At 39.2% G+C, this 22,574-nt stretch overlaps 1 protein-coding gene across 2 annotated transcripts in view; it reads left to right on the top strand.

The window, feature by feature from the left end:
• ARHGAP29 (Rho GTPase activating protein 29) overlaps nt 1-22,574 on the top strand; it is a 93,351-nt gene that overhangs the window by 48,236 nt on the left and 22,541 nt on the right. For both annotated transcript variants that reach the window (XM_084851807.1, XM_084851808.1), the window contains exons 4-13: nt 5,561-5,657; nt 6,335-6,407; nt 11,852-11,918; nt 12,396-12,533; nt 12,792-12,856; nt 13,288-13,398; nt 13,503-13,583; nt 14,958-15,143; nt 15,374-15,511; nt 20,125-20,315. In XM_084851807.1, coding sequence (XP_084707933.1) covers nt 5,561-5,657; nt 6,335-6,407; nt 11,852-11,918; nt 12,396-12,533; nt 12,792-12,856; nt 13,288-13,398; nt 13,503-13,583; nt 14,958-15,143; nt 15,374-15,511; nt 20,125-20,315 — 1,147 coding nt within the window. The remainder of the gene's footprint in view (nt 1-5,560; nt 5,658-6,334; nt 6,408-11,851; nt 11,919-12,395; nt 12,534-12,791; nt 12,857-13,287; nt 13,399-13,502; nt 13,584-14,957; nt 15,144-15,373; nt 15,512-20,124; nt 20,316-22,574) is intronic.

The following is a 22,574-nucleotide window of genomic DNA, read 5'->3' as shown; positions in this document are numbered from 1 at the left end:
CAAAGTACTTAGCGTGCTGCTCCCCTTCCCAATTGGCAGAGAGTGGCATGCAGGGGGATCCCTGCTGTTACCACCTATTAATAGTCTGAGATAACAGTGAGGATTTCTCTTCCCATTAGTTTCCAGGAGCTTGGGGCTTGGGGAGGGAGCCCAAATCGTCATAGGCTGGATGGAGAAACTCCACAAACCAGATTAGACCCATAGGCCGGAGGTTCCCCATCTCTGTTCTATGTTGACAGCTGTGCTCCAACATGACCCTAATCTCATATGTTATGAGGATTCCAGGAAGAGTCTACTGGTGTTAACTCAGCACTTTTTGTGCTGGTTTTCATCAGTTATCAAGCTCTGCTACAAATTGGCTCAGTAGTGATGGATGTCCATGCACACTCTACAACGTAGGCAAACAACACACCCACCTTCCCAGTAGAGTCACGCAACACATCCACGTTCCCTCCTGCAAGTGGCATTGTAGATTTGCTCTTGCTCTGTTGCTTCCTTATGTAGCCATTGTGGCAGTCTGTGAGGAGCTGAGTGGGAAGACAGGAGCCACACTCCTTTGAGCTTGTGTGCACAGGGCTGAAAGCGGGCTTCTCACCAGAACGATTACGCCTAGTTCTAGAAAGTTTTGCATGTTGCTCGGTGCTGGCGCAGAACATATGTGTGACTGCACAGATTAGTGCTTGAAGAACCACAGTTGACACAGTTTTTATTCACACATACCAGCTTGTAGATTACAGTCTAGAGTAGATTATAGTCAAGATTACATATTGAACCTGTAGTCCTAAAATTTTACTTTGCAATTAGTCCCACTGAAGTCAGGGACTGTTTTCAAGCAATGTGTTTAGGATTTGGGTGCAAGTAGACAGCTTTATCAGCTACATGTGATAAATTATCCAAATAAAATTTGGGTGATTATCTGACCCTGACAGCACCAAGTGATATAATACTTTAAACACTTTCAAGTGGCATTTGTATTTAAGCTTGTCCTCCTGAACTCAAAAGTGTAGTGGAAATATTAAAATATAGACACACCACATGGAAAAGAGAGTGTATGTTTTCATTTGGTTACCCAAGTGTATGTTGTGGTTGCTGCATAAAAATAGAGAGGCCTGGGAGAGTTATGATAGTGATTATGAATAAATTGCAACTCCTGAGAGCATTTACTTTGCGACCTTGTCAGGAGGTAAATGTTTCAGGTGACTGGCTTAAGGTCCAAGGCTTAAAAATCACAAAACAAAAGTTCAGTAAAGAATCTGACATGGGGTCTTATGGTAACAATATGAGGCTTGTGGTTTGTTCCAAAATTAGTAATTACACTGCCCTGCCACTCCCTTCTGTGTTCCCCTTTCATTACATTCTACTTGTATCTGCTTTTTCCTCCAAAACATCCTGTTACACATTTTCAAAAACAATTTTATGTAATTAGGGGGAATGTAATAACGTTTAACGTCTTGGTTTACAAAATTCAAAGCTACTAAGAAACCTCTAGAATGCCAGCTAAGTAAAGACAAATTTGCTGTTCTAACAAGCAGAAGTCAAATTATAATTGCAGTGTGCTGTAAACTCAAGTTTCTGATGTCCTTTGCCCTGGGAAGAATACAATGTAATCTAGAAATATACTTCATTGCACAATTTTAAACCTATGTATATTTATAATTCCAGTTAGAAAACTTGCTTCATATGATGGCAGATATCTCTTTTAGGCTAATAAGATATGTTGCTATAAGTCCAAAGATGGTGGTTTTGTTTTAATAATGGCGGTTGGAGCCATATGTTTACATTAATCCTTCCCATTTCCATTAAGTTATGTGGTCAGTTGAAAATATAACTGCATAGATAGTTGCCATTTCCAGGCATGGAAACAATACTACTACTCATTGTTGTCAGCACTATTGTGTGCAGCCAGGATGTCCTGGGGAAGGAGTGTTCAAAGCTGATGTTAAGTAATATCAGTATGCCAGTAATGGCTGAAAGGAAGACTTTAGGAATCTTTGAGTGGAAGTGTTTTGGAAAGAAGGTAGGGATTTTGTACTTTATTTTTGATATAGATGACCGTGCGTGTGTGTGTGTGTGTGTGTGTGTGTTGTATCGGTCTATATAAAATATAAACTCACAATTTTCACATCACTTGGAAGGAAATTTACTTCTGGTATTGCATATGAGTATAGCGATCCAGCCCTATATGCATTTAGTGGAATGAATGTCTGTTGGAATCACTAGCATTTATTTCCAAAAGTAGTTCATCTGTGTATAACAAATGAAGAATTGCTCCTAGAATATCAGTGTTTTTCTCTGTTTGCATTTCATTAGGATGAAACTGTTCCATAGGAATTGTGTAATATGCTTCTCTTTCCTTTTCGTTCTTTCCTTCCTTTTCCCTCCTTTTAATTTTCTCAGTTAATCATTTACCTAATAATTAAATTTGCATAAAACAATTGTGCCTGGAAATTAATTTACAAAAGTCAAAATATAAATTCAAATCTCAAGTGTTTGTTTTGGGAGTATTGTGATGTGCAGTTATAATGGTTTTCTCTATGGAAGGGCATTGCTTTCACATTCTACAGGATAAGCTTGTGACCTCAATCCAGTGGAACTCAATGAAGTCGTTAATGATATATAGCTTGTTTGATAATTTTGCACTCACTAGTCTTACTTTCTGAAAACAGTAGTCTGTTCAGTAGAGTTCATGACTGCTTTGTTGTAAAAATATTTTGGGTTCATACAAATGCCATAACATTAAGATTCTAAATGTTAGAATCTAAAGTTAGCTATGGTTTTCCCAGTAGTAATGTATGGCTGTGAGAGCTGGACTATAAGGGAGGCTGAGCGCCGAATAATTAATGCTTTCAAACTGTGGTGCTGGAGAAGACTCTTACGAGTCCCCTGGACTGCAAGGAGATCAAATCAATCAATCCTAAAGGAAATCAACCCTGACTGCTCATTGGAAGGACAGATCCTGAAACTGAAGCTCAAATATTTTGGCCACCTAATGCGAAGAGAAAACTCCCTGGAAAAGACCCTGATGCTGGGAAAGACTGAAGGCAAAAGGAGAAGGGGACAGCAGAGGATGAGATGGCTAGATAGCATCACCGATGCAATGAATATGAACTTGAGCACGCTCCGGTAGAGAGCGCAGGACAGGAAGGCCTGGCTTGCTATGGTCCATGGGGTCACGAAGAGTCGGACACGACTTAATGACTGAACAACAACAACAAAAGTTTAGTGGAAGTGGTTTCACTGAATTCTGAAACATTTGTTTTCAATGCAGAGAATGTGTGGTTAAGCTTCTAACACCACACTTAGAATGTCTGTCTGTTGTCACCCTTATCCGTATAGTTTGTGCAGCTTATTAGCCTACCATAGTATTATATAGTACTAGAGAGTTAATTTGTATCAGTTTACTGAAAAAACTTTTCCTTTCACAGAGGAAATCTGCTGGAATATCCAGTTTACTATATTCATTGCTTTGGTTATCTATTTGTGTTTAGACACCTGGCAGGAAGCTCTGTTTTGCACAATTAATGATGTGATCTGGTTCAAAATGAATTTATTTCTAATAAGTTTCCTATTTCACCAGCTATCAAACCAGGGTCTTAGAGTGATAAGAGGTTATGCAAAGGATCGAAGGTTATTTTCAAGCAAATACCTGTGAAAAATGAAGACAGTATTTTCGAGGGAAGGGACTTTTGTGACGGGAAATTGGTGAAGAAGAGATCCCTTAGAGATTGAGGAAACTAGAACTGGTTTTGCCAGCCAGTGTCCTAAATCTCTAAGGACCCTCTGCAAAATTCTCCAAGGAAGAGAAGGGGCATACCATATAGGGTGGCCATTTATGCATCACTCGGAAGGAGGACAAAAGAAGATACAGATGTGCATATATCTGCATGTGCTAATTTATATGTATAGATGCAAATTTAGAAATATTACAAGAATTTAAGCAGAAATACAGTGCATCTCACCTTACTGGAGAAAACTGTGTCCAAATGATCTTTGTGGTGTGCCTGCTCAATCTGCTGTCCAGGCTCTAAATGTTGATGGGGCATCTTCAAGGCCCCTGTTCTCCCTTTGTGTGGCTTTTTATCTTTAAACTGGACTTTGACTGGACAGCCTTCAAACAGAGGTTGCCTTCAAATTGACGGAGTGTCCGCTGACAGACCTTCAAGTAGGAGACTATCCTCTGTAAAGCATGACAACTGGTCATCCTAATACCACAGCACTAAGACTGTTGCAGCCCACTCATCATCTGCTGTTCAGACTGAGATGGCATCTTCAAACTTGCCTCCCTCTTGCTCTCAAAATGAAGAGGACAGAAGAAGTGCGAATTGAGCTCACTGCCCACCCTCTGTAGGTCTGAAGATTGACTGCTACATCCTCTCCTAGTTCATAATATGAATTGTGATAGTGTGTGTGTGTATAAATAATAGAACTGGTTTTGCCAGCCAGTCTCCTAAATCTCTAAGGACCCTCTGCAAAATTCTCCAAGGCAGAGAAGGGGCATACCATATAAGGTGGCCATTTATGCATCACTCAGAAGGAGGACAAAAGAAGATACAGATGTGCATATATTTGCATGTGCTAATTTATATGTATAGATGCAAATTTAGAAATATTACTAGAATTTAAACAGAAATACAGTGCATCTCACCTTACTGGGGAAAACATAGCAAACTATGATCAGTTAAAATTCCAATCCAGTCTTGAAAAAAACACTTCTTGGTTTTTGGAAAAACATAAACTTTACTATAGCTACCTATATGTAGCTATATACCTATAATTATGTGCACATTGACTAAACACATCTTCTATTTGAGAAATGCTAAAATGAACAGTTAATAAGACTTTTAACATTAGTTTCCTATTTGTATGTTGTCCCATATGTATCTTTCTTTCTGAATAGCAACACTTTAGTGAATATGAAGTAGATGAGATGACAGACCTGGGGCTGGATCTCCTGCTTCTCTATAATTTTTGGCCCATAGCTGCTGGGGAAGGACACAACTGGTCATTACTTTGCCACTTGGGAAGAGGATTTGGGGCTTTATTCCTTCATATTGATTATAGTCTAGTTTTTTTGTCTCTGGAAAATGTTACTGTGGATAGATCTTTTGGAGGTATTTTGCTTGCCTTGTCATATAATGCAGGGAATTCTCAGGTCATTTATGTTGAGTAGTTTTAAGAGTTTTGTAAGTGCTAAAACTCATTTTGTTGTGCACTTGGTATTTTCACATGTTCATCTTGACATGGTGACACTCCTAGAGGGAGTCTCATGTTAAGTAAATGCAGCTTAAAAGTGTAGGTAGCAGGCTCCAGAATAATTGAGACAGAGATGCATGCCAAAGCATGCAGGAAAAAAAAATTAGATGCCTAGGAGCTAGTATCAGATTTATAGATGTTCTAGGCAATTAGGCACCAGAGATCCTCCAGCCATCAACTGAAGAATTGCCATCTTGTCCCTTATTTATTATTTTAATAGGTCATATGGTCTGCTGTGGGAGCAGTTTCATAGTCTGTGACAGTACAGTCTGATAGATGTACAATACCTCTTTGTTTTCTCTTTTAGCTGTGAACTTCAAGGAAGTTAATGAAGAAAACAAACGAGAAGTCTTAAGTGAAATATTCTCTTCTATTGACACATTGGCATTCACCTTTGGCAACATGTAAGTAAAAAAGATCTAACAGTGCGGTTTGTTTCCTGAAGAACCCTAGTCTCACCTTATCAAAACTTCTACTGCTACCTGAGTCTTCCGTATTTCATTGGTTAGTCTGTAATCTCCGTCTCTCCCACCAAGCATGTTTTGAGCCACTTTCTGTAGATGATGATCTTATGATACTGAAAAAATAGGCATGTGTAAAGCTCTCTGGTTGAATACTTCCATTTCAGTGTGTTCCCAGTTGTGTCTTGCAACTGCTTATCCACAATCATTTCTGATTGACTTCTCCTTGAAATAGCATCGAAGCTCTTCCCATTTTTCTCTAACAATTGCAAAGGTATCCTGCCCTTTTTCAATAGGAGACTATGGCTAGCCAGTGGCTGAAAAATATAACTTTTTTTTTTTTCATTCTAAACTAGGTTTGGTGAACTCAGACATCAGTGAACACATCTTGTAACTTACCTAACTTTCAAAATAGTTTTCAATAGTAGCAAAATAGTTCAATAGTTAAGTAGTTAAGTAAAGAATAGATGCAAAACTTATCTTTTACAAATTGAGGCCTGCTTAAAGTAGACACTGAATCATTCCCGTATGGTTTTCTGATCTGAGTGTTTGATATAGACATTTTGTTCTTGCATAAGATGCCAAAGCATAACTTAATTTTCTTCTGGTTCTCACTGCAGAGTTTCAGACTTCCTTATGGGAGATGTGGACAATGGCTCAGCATTGGGTCTTCCTGTATCTCGGCAAAGCCAGGTACGAATATACTCTTGAAAATGTTAAAAACGTTTTGTTTTTAGTGATCTTGCTATAGCAGATAGCGTTATTTTTTGAATATCCAGCAGTGTTGGTTTAAAAATGAAAAAAGTGTTGTAGAAATATGCTAATTCATAACATATATATCCTGTTTTGTAGGATGTAAATGTATGTAAGGACTAAATCACTGTAGTTTCCCTTGCAGGGGGTGTCTTTATTATATTATGCTTCAGTAGTTAAGGTGCTTGGGCCAAGTAGACCTCAAGTAAGAAGCTGCAAATAATTTGTCATGTCAAGTTGTGTTGAATTAAAAAGGGATCTTCAAAGCAAGATAAATGTTTACTTGCAAGTCCTCATTGTGCTTTTACTATCTTAGCAGTTCTTGGTAAATCCTGAAAGGTGTGACATAAATAATTGTAATAAATGACTTGAAGATAGTGTCACATTTATGATACATAGATTCAGTGTTGAGATTCCTTTCTAGAAGAATACTGAAATTTTAAGGAAACTTACTATTATAAATGATTCATACAGCCAGAATCTAAAATCTAGTATATGGAGAAATGTGATTTAGGATACAATCCTATTTCTGTTTAGACAGAAACAGTCCTACAATTCCCAGCATGCCCCAGCCAGCATAGCTGGCTGAAAGGATACTGGGAGTTACAGGACTTTTTCAGTCTAAGCATACATAGGATTGCACCTTAAGTCCATTAACCCATTCATGTCGATAGAGTTAAGGATGTGTTTAAATCTCTCATATTGAGCTCAGTGGGGCATAACACTGCTTAACTTTGGTTGGATTGTATCCATTATATATGGTAATCCAAAGTGCTCTTTGGAGTTAGTACTGTATTCTTACGTTGCCTGTTTATTGTAACAGAAATTGCCAAGATTTGCAGAATCAACTTTCAATCTGTATTAAGATTCCAAAGTAATGTGTGTTCTGTAGTTTTGCCTGCTCCACATGTTAATCAGTAGTTCGGGAACATTTAAGACTAAGGATGGCAGTTGAATTTGCATCCTACAGGTTAGAAAAAACAGAATGATAAAGTTCATGTTCAGATGGATGGGCAGTTAGTTACTCAGAAGGCTAAGCAAGGACTGGAGATGCTTGATAAATCTATTTTAAAAATCCAACATTCAAAATCATATTTTTGAAATAAATGTTGCAATCTTGTTGATAGTAAAGTGTGCTGATGTTCTGTTTATTATAGTAGGAATGTAGCTCTTCATTGGATTGCTGTTTAAATTACTCAGGAAGTGAATAATTTGCCTAAAATGTAACCTGTGTCCAACTCTTACTTGCACGTTTTTTGACTAGCTTCTTCTTACAAAGCTTCCCCCCTGCCCCAATATTAGAAATCTATTTGGTTTGGTTTATTAAATATTAAATTATTAATATTTAAAATATTTATTATTTTTGCCCAATCTTTCCATTCATTCAGACCATCAAGGTAGCTAATAATAATAATAGATATAAAAGGAAATATATTATTACAAATAAGAGACTTATCAGGAAAACCAGGAACCAATTCCAATAAGAAAATGAAATCATTATTACTCAGGCCAAAAGCATGCTGAAATAACAGCATTTTGGCCTGGTATTTAAGACTTTATTTATTATTATTTATTATTATTTATTATTTATTTATTGCATTTATACCCCGCCTTTATTTCTCTTGCAAGGAACCCAAGGCGGCTAACATGATCCTCCTCCTCTCCATTTTATCCTCACAACAACAACCCTGAGAGGTGGGTTGGGCTGAGAGTCAGTGACTGGCCCAAAGTCACCCAGTGAGTTTCCATGGCCGAGTGGGGACTAGAACCCGGATCTCCCAGCTCCTAGTCCAGCACTCTCGCCACTACACCACGCTGGCTTATTTCTATACCTCCCAGTAGCTGAAGCTCTCTGGGCGGTTCACAGTAGCCAAAGCTCTCTGGGCGGTTCACTGCAAAGATGTAAGGAAGGAACCAACAAGATGTTATGTGGGTGGGGGGAATCTACAGAGTGCCACCACTGAGAAACTCTGACAAATTGCTACCAACTGTACTTCAGCCAGTGTTGGGATACAGCATAGGGTCTCCAGTGAAGGTCTAAGGAAGGCTCTATACCAGCTTAAAATCCCGCATTTAAAACAAGCTTTCTGTAACGTTTTAAATGCAGGATCACAATGGACTCCTTTTACATGCACTTCCTTCCCCCCCTTTCCTTCTCCTTTCCCCCCTTATCTGAGTCTTCCATATGTTTCATATACAGCCATTTGATGGCGCTGTGGTATAGCTCCTCTTATTGGGGCTTTTCCTTTTTCATGAGGGAACTCAAGTAGAACTCAAATGCTGTAATTTGTTAGCTCATTATCTCCGATCTTTAAAAAAAAAAAATGGAACAAGGGTCATTTAGGGAGCAATCCTATGCATGTTTAGACAGAGAAAAGGCCTACAACTCCCCACATTCCCCAGCCAGCAGCTGAAGGGCTCATGCTCTGTAATCTAAAGCAGGAGCATAGCAAAGATGTATGGACCAGCTGATCAGGATAGGAGCTTCTCACAGCCACCATGCATTTTTTGCATGAATTGGACATGGAGCCAAAGAAGTACCCTTAAGCTGCACAAAACAGCACTTTGACTAAGCACTAGAAAGAGGTGTGTCTTGTTCAAAGGACATTTTAAGAGAGCAGAATAAGAAACAAATGAATATAAAGAATCATTATGGACTTTCAAGGCTTCTTCCTTGGCAGTTGGCCTAACATTTCAGGGTAAAATAAATATATAAATAATTTTATAAAATTGATATTGGTTATCACCCAAACCAGAAATAGGATGTAGGAGAGTTCTACCATTGTAGAATGGGCGATAAGAAAATGTCTACCCTGTATTTGCTTATGTATTAAACTTTTTCTAAAATGTGATCTCAGCTTAATGATATTCAATAAGTGTAGAAACTACTATAAAAGTACCAGGAGTTTTGCAGCTTACATATGATTTGGAAGATCTGTTTTGAGATTGTGTCCTGTTCTGCATAGTTGGTTTGATCCTTTGAAGGGCATTTGTGCTGCTGCTGAACAGCCCACAGCTGCATTAAATTTACTTTAAATATAAAATGGTGCAGAATTAATCTAAGGTGGGGGTCCTGTGAAGCTGCTATGTGTTTGAAGGGACGTTCACATGATACATCTGATACCCCAAGATCAAAACCATCTGTGCCATTTGGAAGTAGCTTATGTCTAGGCCTTGCTGCTAATGTTGCTTGGATATGTAAACACTTGAATATGTGGAGCTGACCATCCTAAAACTGTAGAGTGTGTGTTGGTAACTGTGGTTGCATTGCCATAACTCTTGGCAGGTTATTAGACGTTTATGGACACACTTAAGGGAACAAAGAGAGCATGAAGTAGGCTTCCATGTCCAAACAGGGGCATTACGTTTCCGGAATGTGCTCTCCTTTATGTCCCTTATAACTCCTATTATTAAATAATAACAATGTATTATTGTTATTATTTTTAATAAATTTCTTAGCTGCCTTTCAGGGCAGAAGCTGAGAAGCCCTTATGTATCTTATGCAGGATACCACATTACACTATCGAGGGTGCTCCAGTGTGATATTACCTGATATTTCATTGTTTAATGTTGAATTCATTCAGTTAAATGTTCTGGCTTTGCGTATAATAGATTGTAATATGCTGCTCTTTGCAAAGTAGCACAGCTGTTCCTTGGGAAGTTGTCTAGGTGCAAAGATCAAGTCAACCTGACAAGATAGACTGGAGACAGACAATAATTTTTAGTAGTTGAAGGTAATATAAATAAAGGCATAGTTTCCCACTCATTTCTTTTGTGACTGCTGTCTCTCATCAAATAGTTTTTTTCCATTTTGCTTTCTTTTTTTGAAGCACTACAAAAAACATATGAAACGAACAATGACCCTGTTTGGATGTAACGGTGGTGTCGGGCAGCAAATTGTGGGTTAATTTACCCACAAATTGCAGGGACTCAAGCCACTTCCTGTTTACGTTAACAATGGCTTGTTCTTGGGTAACCTTAGGGTTATTTAACCCACAAACAACCCCAAGTGCTCCTGTTTAGAGGTCATAGAAAGTTGGAATGTGGCATTCAAGGGTTGTTAATGCAAACAGGAAGTGGCTTGCACATGGCTTGGGCATGGCACACACAGCCCCACAATCCATGGGTTAATTAACCCACAATTTGCTGCTGGATGCTGCCATTACTCCTGAACAGGACGAATAATAGGTTGAATGTACACACTGTGAGCAACAATATCTATGTCACCTTCAGCTCTCTGAAAATATCACGTCTCTCCAGTCAAAGGCAGCTTTCTAGTGTGCTGGTAGGGGAGAAGTTTTTGCCTACTATCACGTTAAGTCCCTGATTGACTGAAAGGTATATGCAGCTGATGTTAAGCATCCATAATGTACTTAACTCGCAGGTAATTGGAGTATTGTGTGTTAACTGGACTCTGTCTTCCCACTGAAATAATAAAGGTGCATTCATGTTCCATATGTTTATAGTCCACACACATAGCTTTCCCTCAAGATTGGCTTCTATTGTGGGGATATTATATTTGACAAGCAGTATATTGTTGCCAGGGAAAATCTAATACATACATTAGAAAGTATATTTGCTGCTGTTGGGATTGCTGTGTAGGATTTGTTTGTGCAAGTGCCACAAACACCTGCTGAATTTTAGTTACAGTTGGCACAATTAACCTCATCCCCAAGTGCTTGCATTATTTTCTGATTTTTTAAAAAGCTCATTTTTATGCTTAACAGGTTTTGTACTTCCTCACTGTCTTAACTCCATGTGGCATTCACTGTCTAACATTTTTCTTAAAGTAATGAGTACTAGCAGTGAGTCACTCCTTTGTTAATGTTTTTGTCCAGTTTTGTGTATTTATCCCTAATTTTTGGGAGGCTGTATTTCTCCTCTGTTGCACTGTAATGGACATTTTTCTCACTAAGCAGAGACAAATGGCCAGAACACTATCTACTTTGCACAAGCAGGATATTATGCTTTGGTATTGAAAGCCACTTTCAGGGGTATTGTGCAAAGTCTAAAGTATGTTTGGGGTCATGCTTTGGCTATGCATAAAGTCCATTCATAAATTAACCATTTTTTCTATGGGGTAAAAGTTACCTCCTTTTGTTAAGTAACCAGTTCCATCAAAGCTTTAAAAGGCTGTTTGAAAATGTTTGACACATGTAAAGGTTTCTCTGGTATCTAAATTGTCTTGGCCTCTTCAACCATTGTAGATTTAAAAGGGGATTGAAGTTATTAGGCATGAGTGCATTCCACTCTATTCTCTTGCTGTGTCAGAATGACTGATTAAGTATGGAGGGCCAAGGGGAAGGAGCCATGTAGCATATGTTAAGTGTTTAATTATATGTTGTTTAGTTGATGCTAACAGACTGTATTTTATTGCATCCCAGTCTTTTGAAAACCTTTCTGTGGATTCTGGGGGATCACTGCATGAAAGGGATGATGATCAAGGGACAGGTAAGCATTCTTATATGTACACGGAATTTGTATCATGTTACTATTTTAGACTTAAAAGAAATCAAGGCTTATAAATGTTAAAGTAGCTACAAATACCATGTTTGAGCTAATCATAAGATATTGAAGGAGGAAATCACCGATATTTGAAAGTAGCGAGTTTAAGATTGAAGTACGTTCCATTGAAATCACAAAACAGTAGTGGTTGAATGGACTTCAGCTTTTCAAACAGATCTTGTTTCCTGTTAGGTCATTATGGAAGAAAGTTTAATGTTGGCCATATGATTTGTTAAGATATAATTCTGTGACCCTTTAATTTGTTCTTAAAGCCCTGTCAGTTCTGTTTAGTGTCAACCAGCATTAAAGAGAATCTCAAGATCAGAGCTGCTTTAGTCTTCACAGTTGGCCAATACTGGCTTTGCTGTTGCTGTGTGGTCATGTCTAAAATTCACTTTTTTGCATTTGACATTTTATTTTCAGGGCATCTTAGAGCTGAAGAAATTGATAGCATTCTCCTAAGAAATGATAATGGAATTGAATCGGCTCTGTCCTACGCTAAAGCATGGTCAAAATATACAAAGGACATAGTTACATGGGTAGAGAAAAAGCTTAACTTGGGTGAGTGGTTCTTTCTGGTACCTAATGAGCTTTGTCATTATGGAATTAAATCTCTTGTCAGGGTTGTGCTACAGACTGTCAGTAATGTGATTTCTAAATTAGAAGCTGTTCACTGAAATGAATGGAACCATTACTTGTTTCCTGTGACTGAAAGATTGTAGCAAAATAGTGTCTGTCTTACTAAATGAAAATTACAGAGAAGTTTGTATTTGCTTTTACCACTCTCACTAACTACATGAAACTGATCTTTCCCTACAGAAATGGAGTGTGCTAAAAGCCTGGCGAAAATAGCAGAAACAACTAAAGCAATTGTTGGAACCCAGGTGAGTGTTCAATTAACGGAAATGCAATAAAAGCCAATATGCACAGATATTATTTTGTTAATGCTAAAAATCTTATTGAATCTTGCTTCACTGCTATTTCTTAATTACTTGGAATTAGATTAAATTCTCCTGAATCTCCTTTGATTCAGGAGAATATTTTGATACGTGAAAGTAACAAAGTGTAAGCAAACAGTTTTATGTTCTATAATTGTGCTGACTTTACAAGTACAGTTCTGTCTTTTAAAAAAAGAAGCGTGTTTTAATAACAGAAGGAAGGTCGGTTAAGAGGATTATGTAACATTACAACAAAAGTTTGGCATGGATCTATTTTAGAACACTTCGTCACTTAAATCAGTGGTGGGTAGAATTTCGATATAGGTGGATATTGAACTAATCTTGAAACTTACTAGTTTGTATGTCTTGCATTATAGGATTACATGCCATTCCAGTCAATATTCATAAATGCATTCCAAAATGACATAGAGAACAGTCACCTTTGGCAACAAACTGCAGCAGCTCTCCAAACTAATAAATTTGTTCAGGTAAAGAAAAATGTATAGAAGTGTTTCTAGATGCATAGTTTGCAGGCAGATATATTTTAGCCATTTACATTTCCTTCCATAATAATTGGATTTATCTTACTTAGCCACTCCTTGGAAGAAAAAGTGAATTAGACAAACAAAGGAAGGAGATCAAGGACCTCTGGCAACGAGAACAAAAGAAAATGGTTGGTATCTGTCCATGTTATATATCTTGTCTAATGATCAAGCATTCTAAGGGCTCAATCCTATCAAGATAGGCGGCTGCCTTTGAACTCGGAGGCAACTGCCTATCCAAAGCAAGGCACGGGGGGGGGGGGGGATCGTTCCCTCTGCGCCTCTCTTGCCCTGCTATTTTCCACTAAACAGCCGTTTTCAGCTGTGTAGCTGCGGGGGGGCCAACTGTGAGAGGAAGCTGCTGTACAACACATTGGAGCTCTCCCTGCTCCGGAACGCCCCCAGTCCCATCCCTTTTCAGTTGCTCCGCACTCCTCTTCCGAGCGTGGAGGATGGGGCTTCTCTGCACTGCCCCCGAGGCAGTGCAGACTTGTGGGGAGGTCGGTTTTCCAGGAACTGACCCTCGGAGTGCGGGCTCTGAGGTCGGTTCCCAGAAAACAGCATATCCTATGGCCCTCTAGATAGTGTCTAATGGCCGTAGGATTGCTCCCTAAACAGCCTTTTAAACATGACTGCAGAGCATTCATTATGGGCATGCTGAACATGCTAGAAATTTTTAATTAATGGTAATTTGTTGACAAAGTTCGGATGTTTATAACAAAACTCTACTTACCCATTCCCTTTTCTCTTAATGGCATAAAGATCATATTTCCTTTTCCTTCCCTTTTTGGACCCTTGGGCACATTTGGGAATTTGAGAAACTGCTGTGAGTGCCACCACAAAATGGCTCCCATGGTGGATGTGGCTAGTCACATAATGGCTGCTAAAGGGAGCTAAAGAGGTGGTGGTGGAGGAGGGAAATAGCGGTGGTGGAGGCTGGGAGGGAGGGGGAAATAGCAAGGCAAAGGGGTAGAAGAGAGAAAGAAAGAGCAAGGCTAGAGGCCAGAAAGGGAGAGAAACAAGAAGACTAGGGATAGGGAAGGGCCAGAAATAGTGAGAAAAGGGATTGAGGGGAAAGAAATAGCAAGGCTCAAGGTTGAGAGTGGGGAGAGAGAGCAAAGGGGAAAGGTCTGTGTGGGTGGAAGAAAATTGGGTGAGGCCAGAAAGCAGCTCTTTCCTTCTCTGCCTGCCCGCTGACAGCTGATCTGCAGCAGGTGAAGGAAAATGAAAGAAGACTTGGCGCCCTAATGATTTTCAAGGTTTGTATTAAAAATAATTTTTTTAAGTGGGTAGGGAGCAGAGAGCTTCGTGAGCATCGTTGGAGGTCTCTGTAGACATGATGGTACCTATGGGTGTCATGTTGGGGACCCCTGCCCTACATCATTAATATCAATTTTTAAAAAAATAAAGTTTAGAGTTAGAGAATTATGACAATATGCTATATTAATGTTCTATGCTACAACATGGAAATGCTAATATAAAGATATTTTCTTTTGGAATAATAGCAAGAACTGGAATCCAATGTAAAAAAAGCAAAGCTATTACATATTCAGCGGCAAGATGAATATGAGAAAGCAAAATCATCAGCTGTTCGTGCTGAGGAGGAGCATCTGGCCTCCAATGGGGGTACTATTAAAGATGCTAGCAAACTAGAGAAGAAACGAAAACTGGAAGAGGAGGCTCTCCAAAAAGTAAGAGAATCTCTTTAGATATGTCAGCAAAGGGAGAACATTTTACCCTAGTTCATGCAAAGATCTGATGTGTAGGAAATATTGGCTTTTCCTTATTACCTGAGATATGCTTTAGGATGTCATTTTATTAAGGGCTACTTAAAATAGGGTGTCGGGGTGGGTAGTGGGGGCACTTTTAATAGAAAACTTTCCTACCATCGCTCATTTTCTACATGTTTAATTTTTTGTAGGCTGAAGAAGCCAATGAACATTTCAAAGCCAGCAGGGCTGAAGTTGAAGAAAAACAAAATGATCTAGAAAATTTCAAAAGTGATATCTTAACACAGCTGCGGGAACTTGTTTATCAGTGTGACCTCACACTTAAAGCTGTAAGAATATGTGCTTTAATATGTTCTAGACTAAAAGATAATCACTCTTCAATAACTATTAAGGTTGGAATACCATAAAATGGTGATGACTACTTGATATATTCCTCTATGAAGGATTACTGCCAAAACTACATGTAGATTGAATAAGACAATAATATTGGGTTGTAGCCAATCTTAGTTTAAGTCCCATTCATTTCAATAGGTCTACTCTAAATAGCACTAACATTGAATACAACCAATTGACTCTATTCAAACAAACTTCCAAACCATGGTATAATGGATCATGAACAAGCGATAGACTCGTGCACTCCTCCTCTCCTACTTAATTCCTTCCCAATTTCTTATTTTAGCGCTAACCATAGATGGACATGACATTTGAATGGGAAACTGGGATTAGTGTTTGCTGTCCAAACCAAGATTAGAAAGCCTCTTCAAATCATGATTTCGGATTCTGCCAGTTGAGATGTCATGGCAAAGATACTGTTTATGTGAAATAGGAAATTTAAAGGGAAGCTATGCAGGGACAAGGAGACAGAACACAAAGTCAATGGTTTGTTCATCCTCTACACTAGTATTTGGAGAACTGTCTGAATGGTGCCTATCTGATTGTGTAATCAGCCATTAGTCCAGTTCAGAGGTAATGGGAAACCATGGTTTCCTATAATGTGAATGAGCTGCAACAAGCATTGTTCTTTACTCTCCTCTTTTGCACCTGGTTGAACAAACTAGAGTTCCCTTTGACCCCAGTACTTGGAACTGTGTGGGTTAAAAAAAAAAAAAAAGTTGCTAGGGAGAACAAGCCAAGCTCAAACCGTTGTTTGAGATCATGGTTTGTTTTCAAACCAAAGTTTAAACCAGCCACAACTACAGCTAGTTTAAAATGACAATTCCTGTCTCCTTCTGGTATGCAAAAGGGGAGAAGATGGAAAGGTATGCACAAGTCTGAAGGTTGCAGTAGCTTGTTCACTTAATGGGAAACTGTGGTTTCCTTTATGTATGACTCAGGTTACTGAATGCTTGAATAGCACTCTGTTAAATAAACCTGGTACAAGCAATGCATGGAAGTGGAAGAAGATAATAGAATAGGAAGGACAAGAGACCTCTTCCAGAAAATTAGAAACATCGGAGGAAAATTCCAGGCAAAAATGGGTATGATCAAAAACAAAGATGGCAAGGACCTAACAGAAGCAGAAGAGATCAAGAAAAGGTGGCAAGAATATACGGAAGATCTGTATAGGAAGGATAATAATATCGGGGATAGATTTGACGATGTGGTCAGTGTGCTAGAGCCAGACATCCTGAAGAGTGAGGTTGAATGGGCCTTAAGAAGCATTGCTAATAACAAGGCAGCAGGAGATGACAGTATCCCAGCTGAACTGTTTAAAATCTTGCAAGATGATGCTGTCAAGGTGATGCATGCCATATGCCAGCAAATTTGGAAAACACAAGAATGGCCAACAGATTGGAAAAAATCAACTTATATCCCCATACCAAAAAAGGGAAGCACCAAAGAATGTTCAAACTATCGAACGGTGGCACTTATTTCACATGCCAGTAAGGTAATGCTCAAGATCTTGCAAGGTAGACTCCAGCAATTCATGGAACGAGAATTGCCAGATGTACAAGCTGGGTTTAGAAAAGGCAGAGGAACTAGAGACCAAATTGCCAATATCCGCTGGATAATGGAGAAAGCCAGGTAGTTTCAGAAAAATGTCTATTTCTGTTTTATTGACTATTCTAAAGCCTTTGACTGTGTGGATCATAACAAATTGTGGCAAGTTCTTGGTGGTATGGGGATACCAAATCATCTTGTCTGCCTCCTGAGGAATCTTTATAACGATCAAGTAGCAATGGTAAGAACAGACCACGGAACGACGGACTGGGTTAAGATTGGGAAAGGAGTACGGCAGGATTGTATACTCTCACCCTACCTATTCAACCTGTACGCAGAACACATCATGCGACGTGCTGGGCTTGATGAATCCAAGGTTGGAGTTAAAATCTCTGGAAGAAACATTAACAATCTCAGATATGCAGATGATACCACTTCGATGGCTGAAAGCGAGGAGGAGCTGAGGAACCTTATGACGACAGTGAAAGAAGAAAGTGCAAAAGCTGGGTTGCAGTTAAACCTCAAAAAAATCAAGATTATGGCAACCAGCTTGATTGATAACTGGCAAATAGGGGAGAAAATGTGGAGGCAGTGACAGACTTTATCTTTCTAGGCCCAAAGATTACTGCAGACGCCGACTGCAGCCACGAAATCAGAAGACGTTTACTTCTTGGGAGGAGAGCAATGACAAATCTGGATAAAATAGTGAAGAGCAGAGACATCACACTGACAACAAAGGTCAAGCAATGGTATTCCCCATAGTAACGTATGGCTGCGAGAGCTGGACCATAAGGAAGGCTGAGTGAAGGAAGAGAGATGCTTTTGAACTGTGGTGTTGGAGGAAAATTCTGAGAGTGCCTTGGACTGCAAGAAGATCAAACCAGTCCATACTCCAGGAAATAAGGCCAGACTGCTCACTTGAGGGAATGATATTAAAGGCAAAACTGAAGTACTTTGGCTACATCATGAGAAGACAGGATACCCTGGAGAAGATGCTGATGCTAGGGAAAGTGGAAGGCAAAAGGAAGAGGGGCCGACCAAGGGCAAGATGGATGGATGATATTCTGTAGGTGATGGACTCGGCCTTGGGGGAGCTGGGGCGACGGCCGACAGGAAGCTCTGGCGTGGGCTGGTCCATGAAGTCACGAAGAGTCAGAAGAGAGTGACCGAATAAACAACAACAAAACCGGTAATAACTTATGTGATAGAAGAACAGCAAGAACTCCATACTAATCGAAGGAGCAAAAACAGCCATCTCTTCTTACATAAGGTTTATTGACATGCAAGTTCAGATAACTTTGGGTATGCATATTTGGACGATAGTATCATTAATTGGATTTTCTTTATGTACATTGGTACTAGAGAATCTCTTCAGGTTATCTTACCTTTAAAACAGTGAGCTGTTTTATGAATTGGAAGCCGGACAAGTAGTTACAATGCAGCTGTAGTTTTGACCTTGTTTTAAAGCTTCTGTGAATTGGTGGTTGATAGCTTGGAGTAGATCAAATATTAAATGTAGCCAGATCCAAGACTATTGTTCAAGCATCCCAGTTCTGGGTTAACAAAGTTACGTCTGTCCAAAATTAAGTGGTTTCTTGGTTCTATGATACACTTACACTTAGAATTGCTAAATAGAGCTGCAAAACATTTCATGCAACTAGTGGCAAGCTCCAGATGGCAATGTGTGGCAGAAAGTGCTTGTGAATGGTTTGTCTGTGAAGTCCATAATTCATAAATGAGTGGGATATTCAGCCAGCTAATAAGAAAAGTTTCCAAATCTTGTTTATAGCAAGCCATTCATGGGAGACAGGCAGTATCCCTCCTTTGGTAGCAATAAGGGAAAAGAGTTATTTGTAGTTACATGTTGGTATAAAGTGTTGGTTGCTAGTTGTAAAGGCAGCCCTAGATAAATCTGTTGTGTTTACTTACTATTTATGCTCTAGTTGAGAAATGTTACTGTTATGCATGTTATCTTTGAACGTGTCTATGTTAAACCTTCACATTTTGAAGGTGAAATGTACACCTTTGTAAACACAGATGATGCAGAAATGGACAAGGAACAATTTAACATTGAATTGTTCTTCAGCCCCTGTATACAGAAAAGTGCTCCATCCCAATATCTTGTCTCTTGCTTGGGAGAAAATGCCATCCTTGGAAATATCATGTAGCAGAGTGCAGTTGCCATGCATAGATGGCCCAAATGCCTTCTCACACTACAGCCCCTAAGTATTGTAAGTGGACAACCTAAGCAGCACATTGGATGGGAGGCTGGTCCATATGGTCTTTTCAAATATAAAAAGTTAAGGCTTCTGGACCTTTCAATAGTAAAGGTCAATTTAGCTTATTCCTGTCATATCAAGCTGCTGCATACCAACTACAAATATTATAATTCATATTTATTATTTAATCCTCAAATTTCTTAACAGAAAGATCCAGTTTCTTCAATGTTTTTGCAGCTCTGTTGTTTTTAGTCAAGCTGCTTAACTAATATTTCCACAGAACATTGACTTGGATCCAAACCTTCTCTTCTCTGAGTGAAAGCCACTTCCACTTGTGCAAAGTGCCCCCATTCCAATTTCTACCAATTGCTCCTCCCATTTCAGTTCATTGTGTCACATCCCATGCCTCACTGGACAGTCCCCCAACCCATAGAAGCGGGTTTTGGGAGAGGGGTATAAGAGGAGGGGATGAGAGTGATAACAGTCAATTCACAATTCCTCCTTCGCCATCCACCATTCTCACAAAAGAGGCTATATAAAGATAAAATATTTCATCCATATGTTTTCACAAAACATTAGGAATGGGTACGCATGTCATTAAACAAAAGTTGAGCAACTTATGACAGACAAAAGCTGTAAATGTGATGCGTAACATGCAGATTAGTTTGGTTTTGAATACTTGCCTAGATCGGTTTTGAACTATTTTTGTAAGTGTTTAGAGATAGAGGCAGGGAATATTTAAAACATTTCTTCTTGAAATATCTTAACTATCTTCCACACAGGCAACAGTTAACCTGTTCCAGATGCAGCATGCCCAAGTTGTCTCTCTACCAGTTAACTGTCAATCCCTTTGTGAGAGTGCCAAGCTGTATGATCCAGGACAGAGGTTCTCTAAATTCGTGAAGAATTTGCCAAAAGATGATGTTCCCATTGAATCTGGCTCCTTTGAAACACAGAGCTCCCAGGTTGGAGGGTGAGAGCTCAGATATGATCTTTGCTTATTTGACAGTAAATGTGAACAAAATGCCAGAGGAATATAGATAGTTGAAAACAAAAGAAAAAGAACTTGGCATTTTAATAAGTCAGGCATTGTTGAACTACTGGTGGGATGCCCAGTAAATGGTGGGAAAATGAATGGAAATAGGGCCTAAAGGCAGGTGAGCTTGCATAATAAAGAGCAGAGTTAAGAATTTTGTGTATTTAGTAAAAATGTGCACACATTATCTCAGCTGCCACTCAAGTTGGGTCTTCAGCCAGTAACTGCAATGATTGTAGCTTATCACTGTTCCTATGCTTGTTCCTGAGCATTCTTCTCCATGTCTTATGCCTGGAAACCATTGTGCTGATATGTTAGGTTTCATGTATACAGGTGCTATATAAACAATACAGATAGGCCTGCAGCCAAAGCATCGATTTAGAACAATGCACCACTATGTGAACTTAAGTTTTCTTCACCTCTGCTGCTCCTGGTCATATGCACTTCTCCTTTCTGTCCATTCTTCCGTCCTAGTTTTTCACTCTCTCCCTTAAATGCCTACCTCTTTCTCCTGAAGAAGTCCCTTTGACTTCCCTAGGCCTTTGTTTGTCTGCTTTTTCCTAAGGTTTTCTGCCTGCCCTGATCAGGGCTGCTTATCCAATCACAGCCAGAGGCTCTTCTGTGATCTGCAGGTGAAGTAAGCTAGTAACTGCCAGATGACCTGGTGGGTGCACAGCCAGTCACTGCCAAAATCTTCAACACTTCAACCACCATAAAATCTTCAATGGATTAAAATCACTCTCTCAAATAGGGAACTTTAAGTGAGTGACAGGACTGGAGCCAAATCAGGGTCACTGAAAAAAACATGAGGTATCAGCATTCTCAGAGGAACCCCAAGGCTTGCAGATGTACAAAAAATATTTAAAAGAAAGGCAAAAACAAAGAGTCCAATGAGGACTGAGCATAGTCAGTAGTCACAGAATATTGAGTGTCAGTTGGAAAAGAAATGGAAAATTGAGATGGGTGAGTGGAATGGCCTCTTTGAGACCCTTAAAGCTTGTGATATCCTGGAGAAGATAATGGCTGGTTGGCTGGAACCCTGAAGAGGAGCATTCCTTTTAGGGAGTTGAAATACCATTTGTATAAGTAGATGCCCATTGCCCAGGGCCCATTCAATTATGAATGTTAGTTCCCCTGTTTGCCTTTATTCCTGACCTAAGCATATTGATCAGCAGTAATTGCGTTTTTGATGCTGCTGTTCTCTCCCATTCCCAATATCAGTGGAATAAGACTGCAGTGCACATGAGTAGTTTTGTCAGTAATGAAATTTTGATTATACCAGGATGGAATACATAAAAGTCACTTTTTGGTTATTGCCAGGTATTGTACTCTTGCAAATAGGTTTGGGAAGAGGATTGGTATAATATCTGTCAATGTCACAAAAGGCTGATCATGAATGCAGCCTTGCTATTGCTTCTGCTTTGTTCCTATGGGGAAGAGACTTGTCATGGATTTTTCACAGGTGAAAGGTTACAAATGACTAATCCCAGGCTATTAACTTCTTTTGTCTCGAAATATACCAACATTATACATCAGGGTGGGCAAAGTCGAGGAGGAAGAGGTAGTCAATATGGAGCTTTTCCAAAATAATTTTCTGTCCATTAACATTTAGCTAGCATAATAGTTTGGTATAAGTGAGAACAGCAGCAAAATATTGTAGTGTGGATTACTTATGTTCAACATACTCTATTCTATTCTCCTCTCCTCCCGGTTTTCCAGCTCCTCTCCCCAACCATTAATCAACATTCTGTGCCCAGTGAGTGTTATCAGTCCTCATTGGCTCTTTCTCTGGCACTCAAAGAACTGAGATCAGTGTTAGTACAAGTTGAAAGCAGAAGTTCACTCTTCCTTGAGAAAGGAGGATGGAGGCTTTCAGGTTTTGCAAAACTTCTCTAGAATGAGAAGAACATTTGTGGTAGATAATGAACAACTTGACTGTGTGCGTGTCTGTGTTTAACGTTCATTTCTATCCATCAAACTGCCATTTTCCAAATTTTGTTGAGATAATCCCATGTGTTGATACATCCTGTTGCTTCAAATTATTGAAATTTACTGTTGAGTAGCTTTGGCAACAAGATTATAATCCCTTAACAAGTTTCAACATTGAATTTGTTTTCATAATCAAGGAGTAGAACAAACATTGAAATATAGGGAAAGTGAGGGGCAGGAGCCCTGAATTACTGACTGTTTTGTAGC

The sequence above is a fragment of the Heloderma suspectum genome, chromosome 4 (genome assembly GCF_057233095.1).
Source record: "Heloderma suspectum isolate Gila_16-S chromosome 4, 16-S_ref, whole genome shotgun sequence".
NCBI classification, from domain to species: Eukaryota; Metazoa; Chordata; class Lepidosauria; order Squamata; family Helodermatidae; genus Heloderma; species Heloderma suspectum.
The sequence above is the reverse complement of the archived record's forward strand: the minus strand, read 5'-3'. Positions and strand labels throughout refer to the sequence as shown.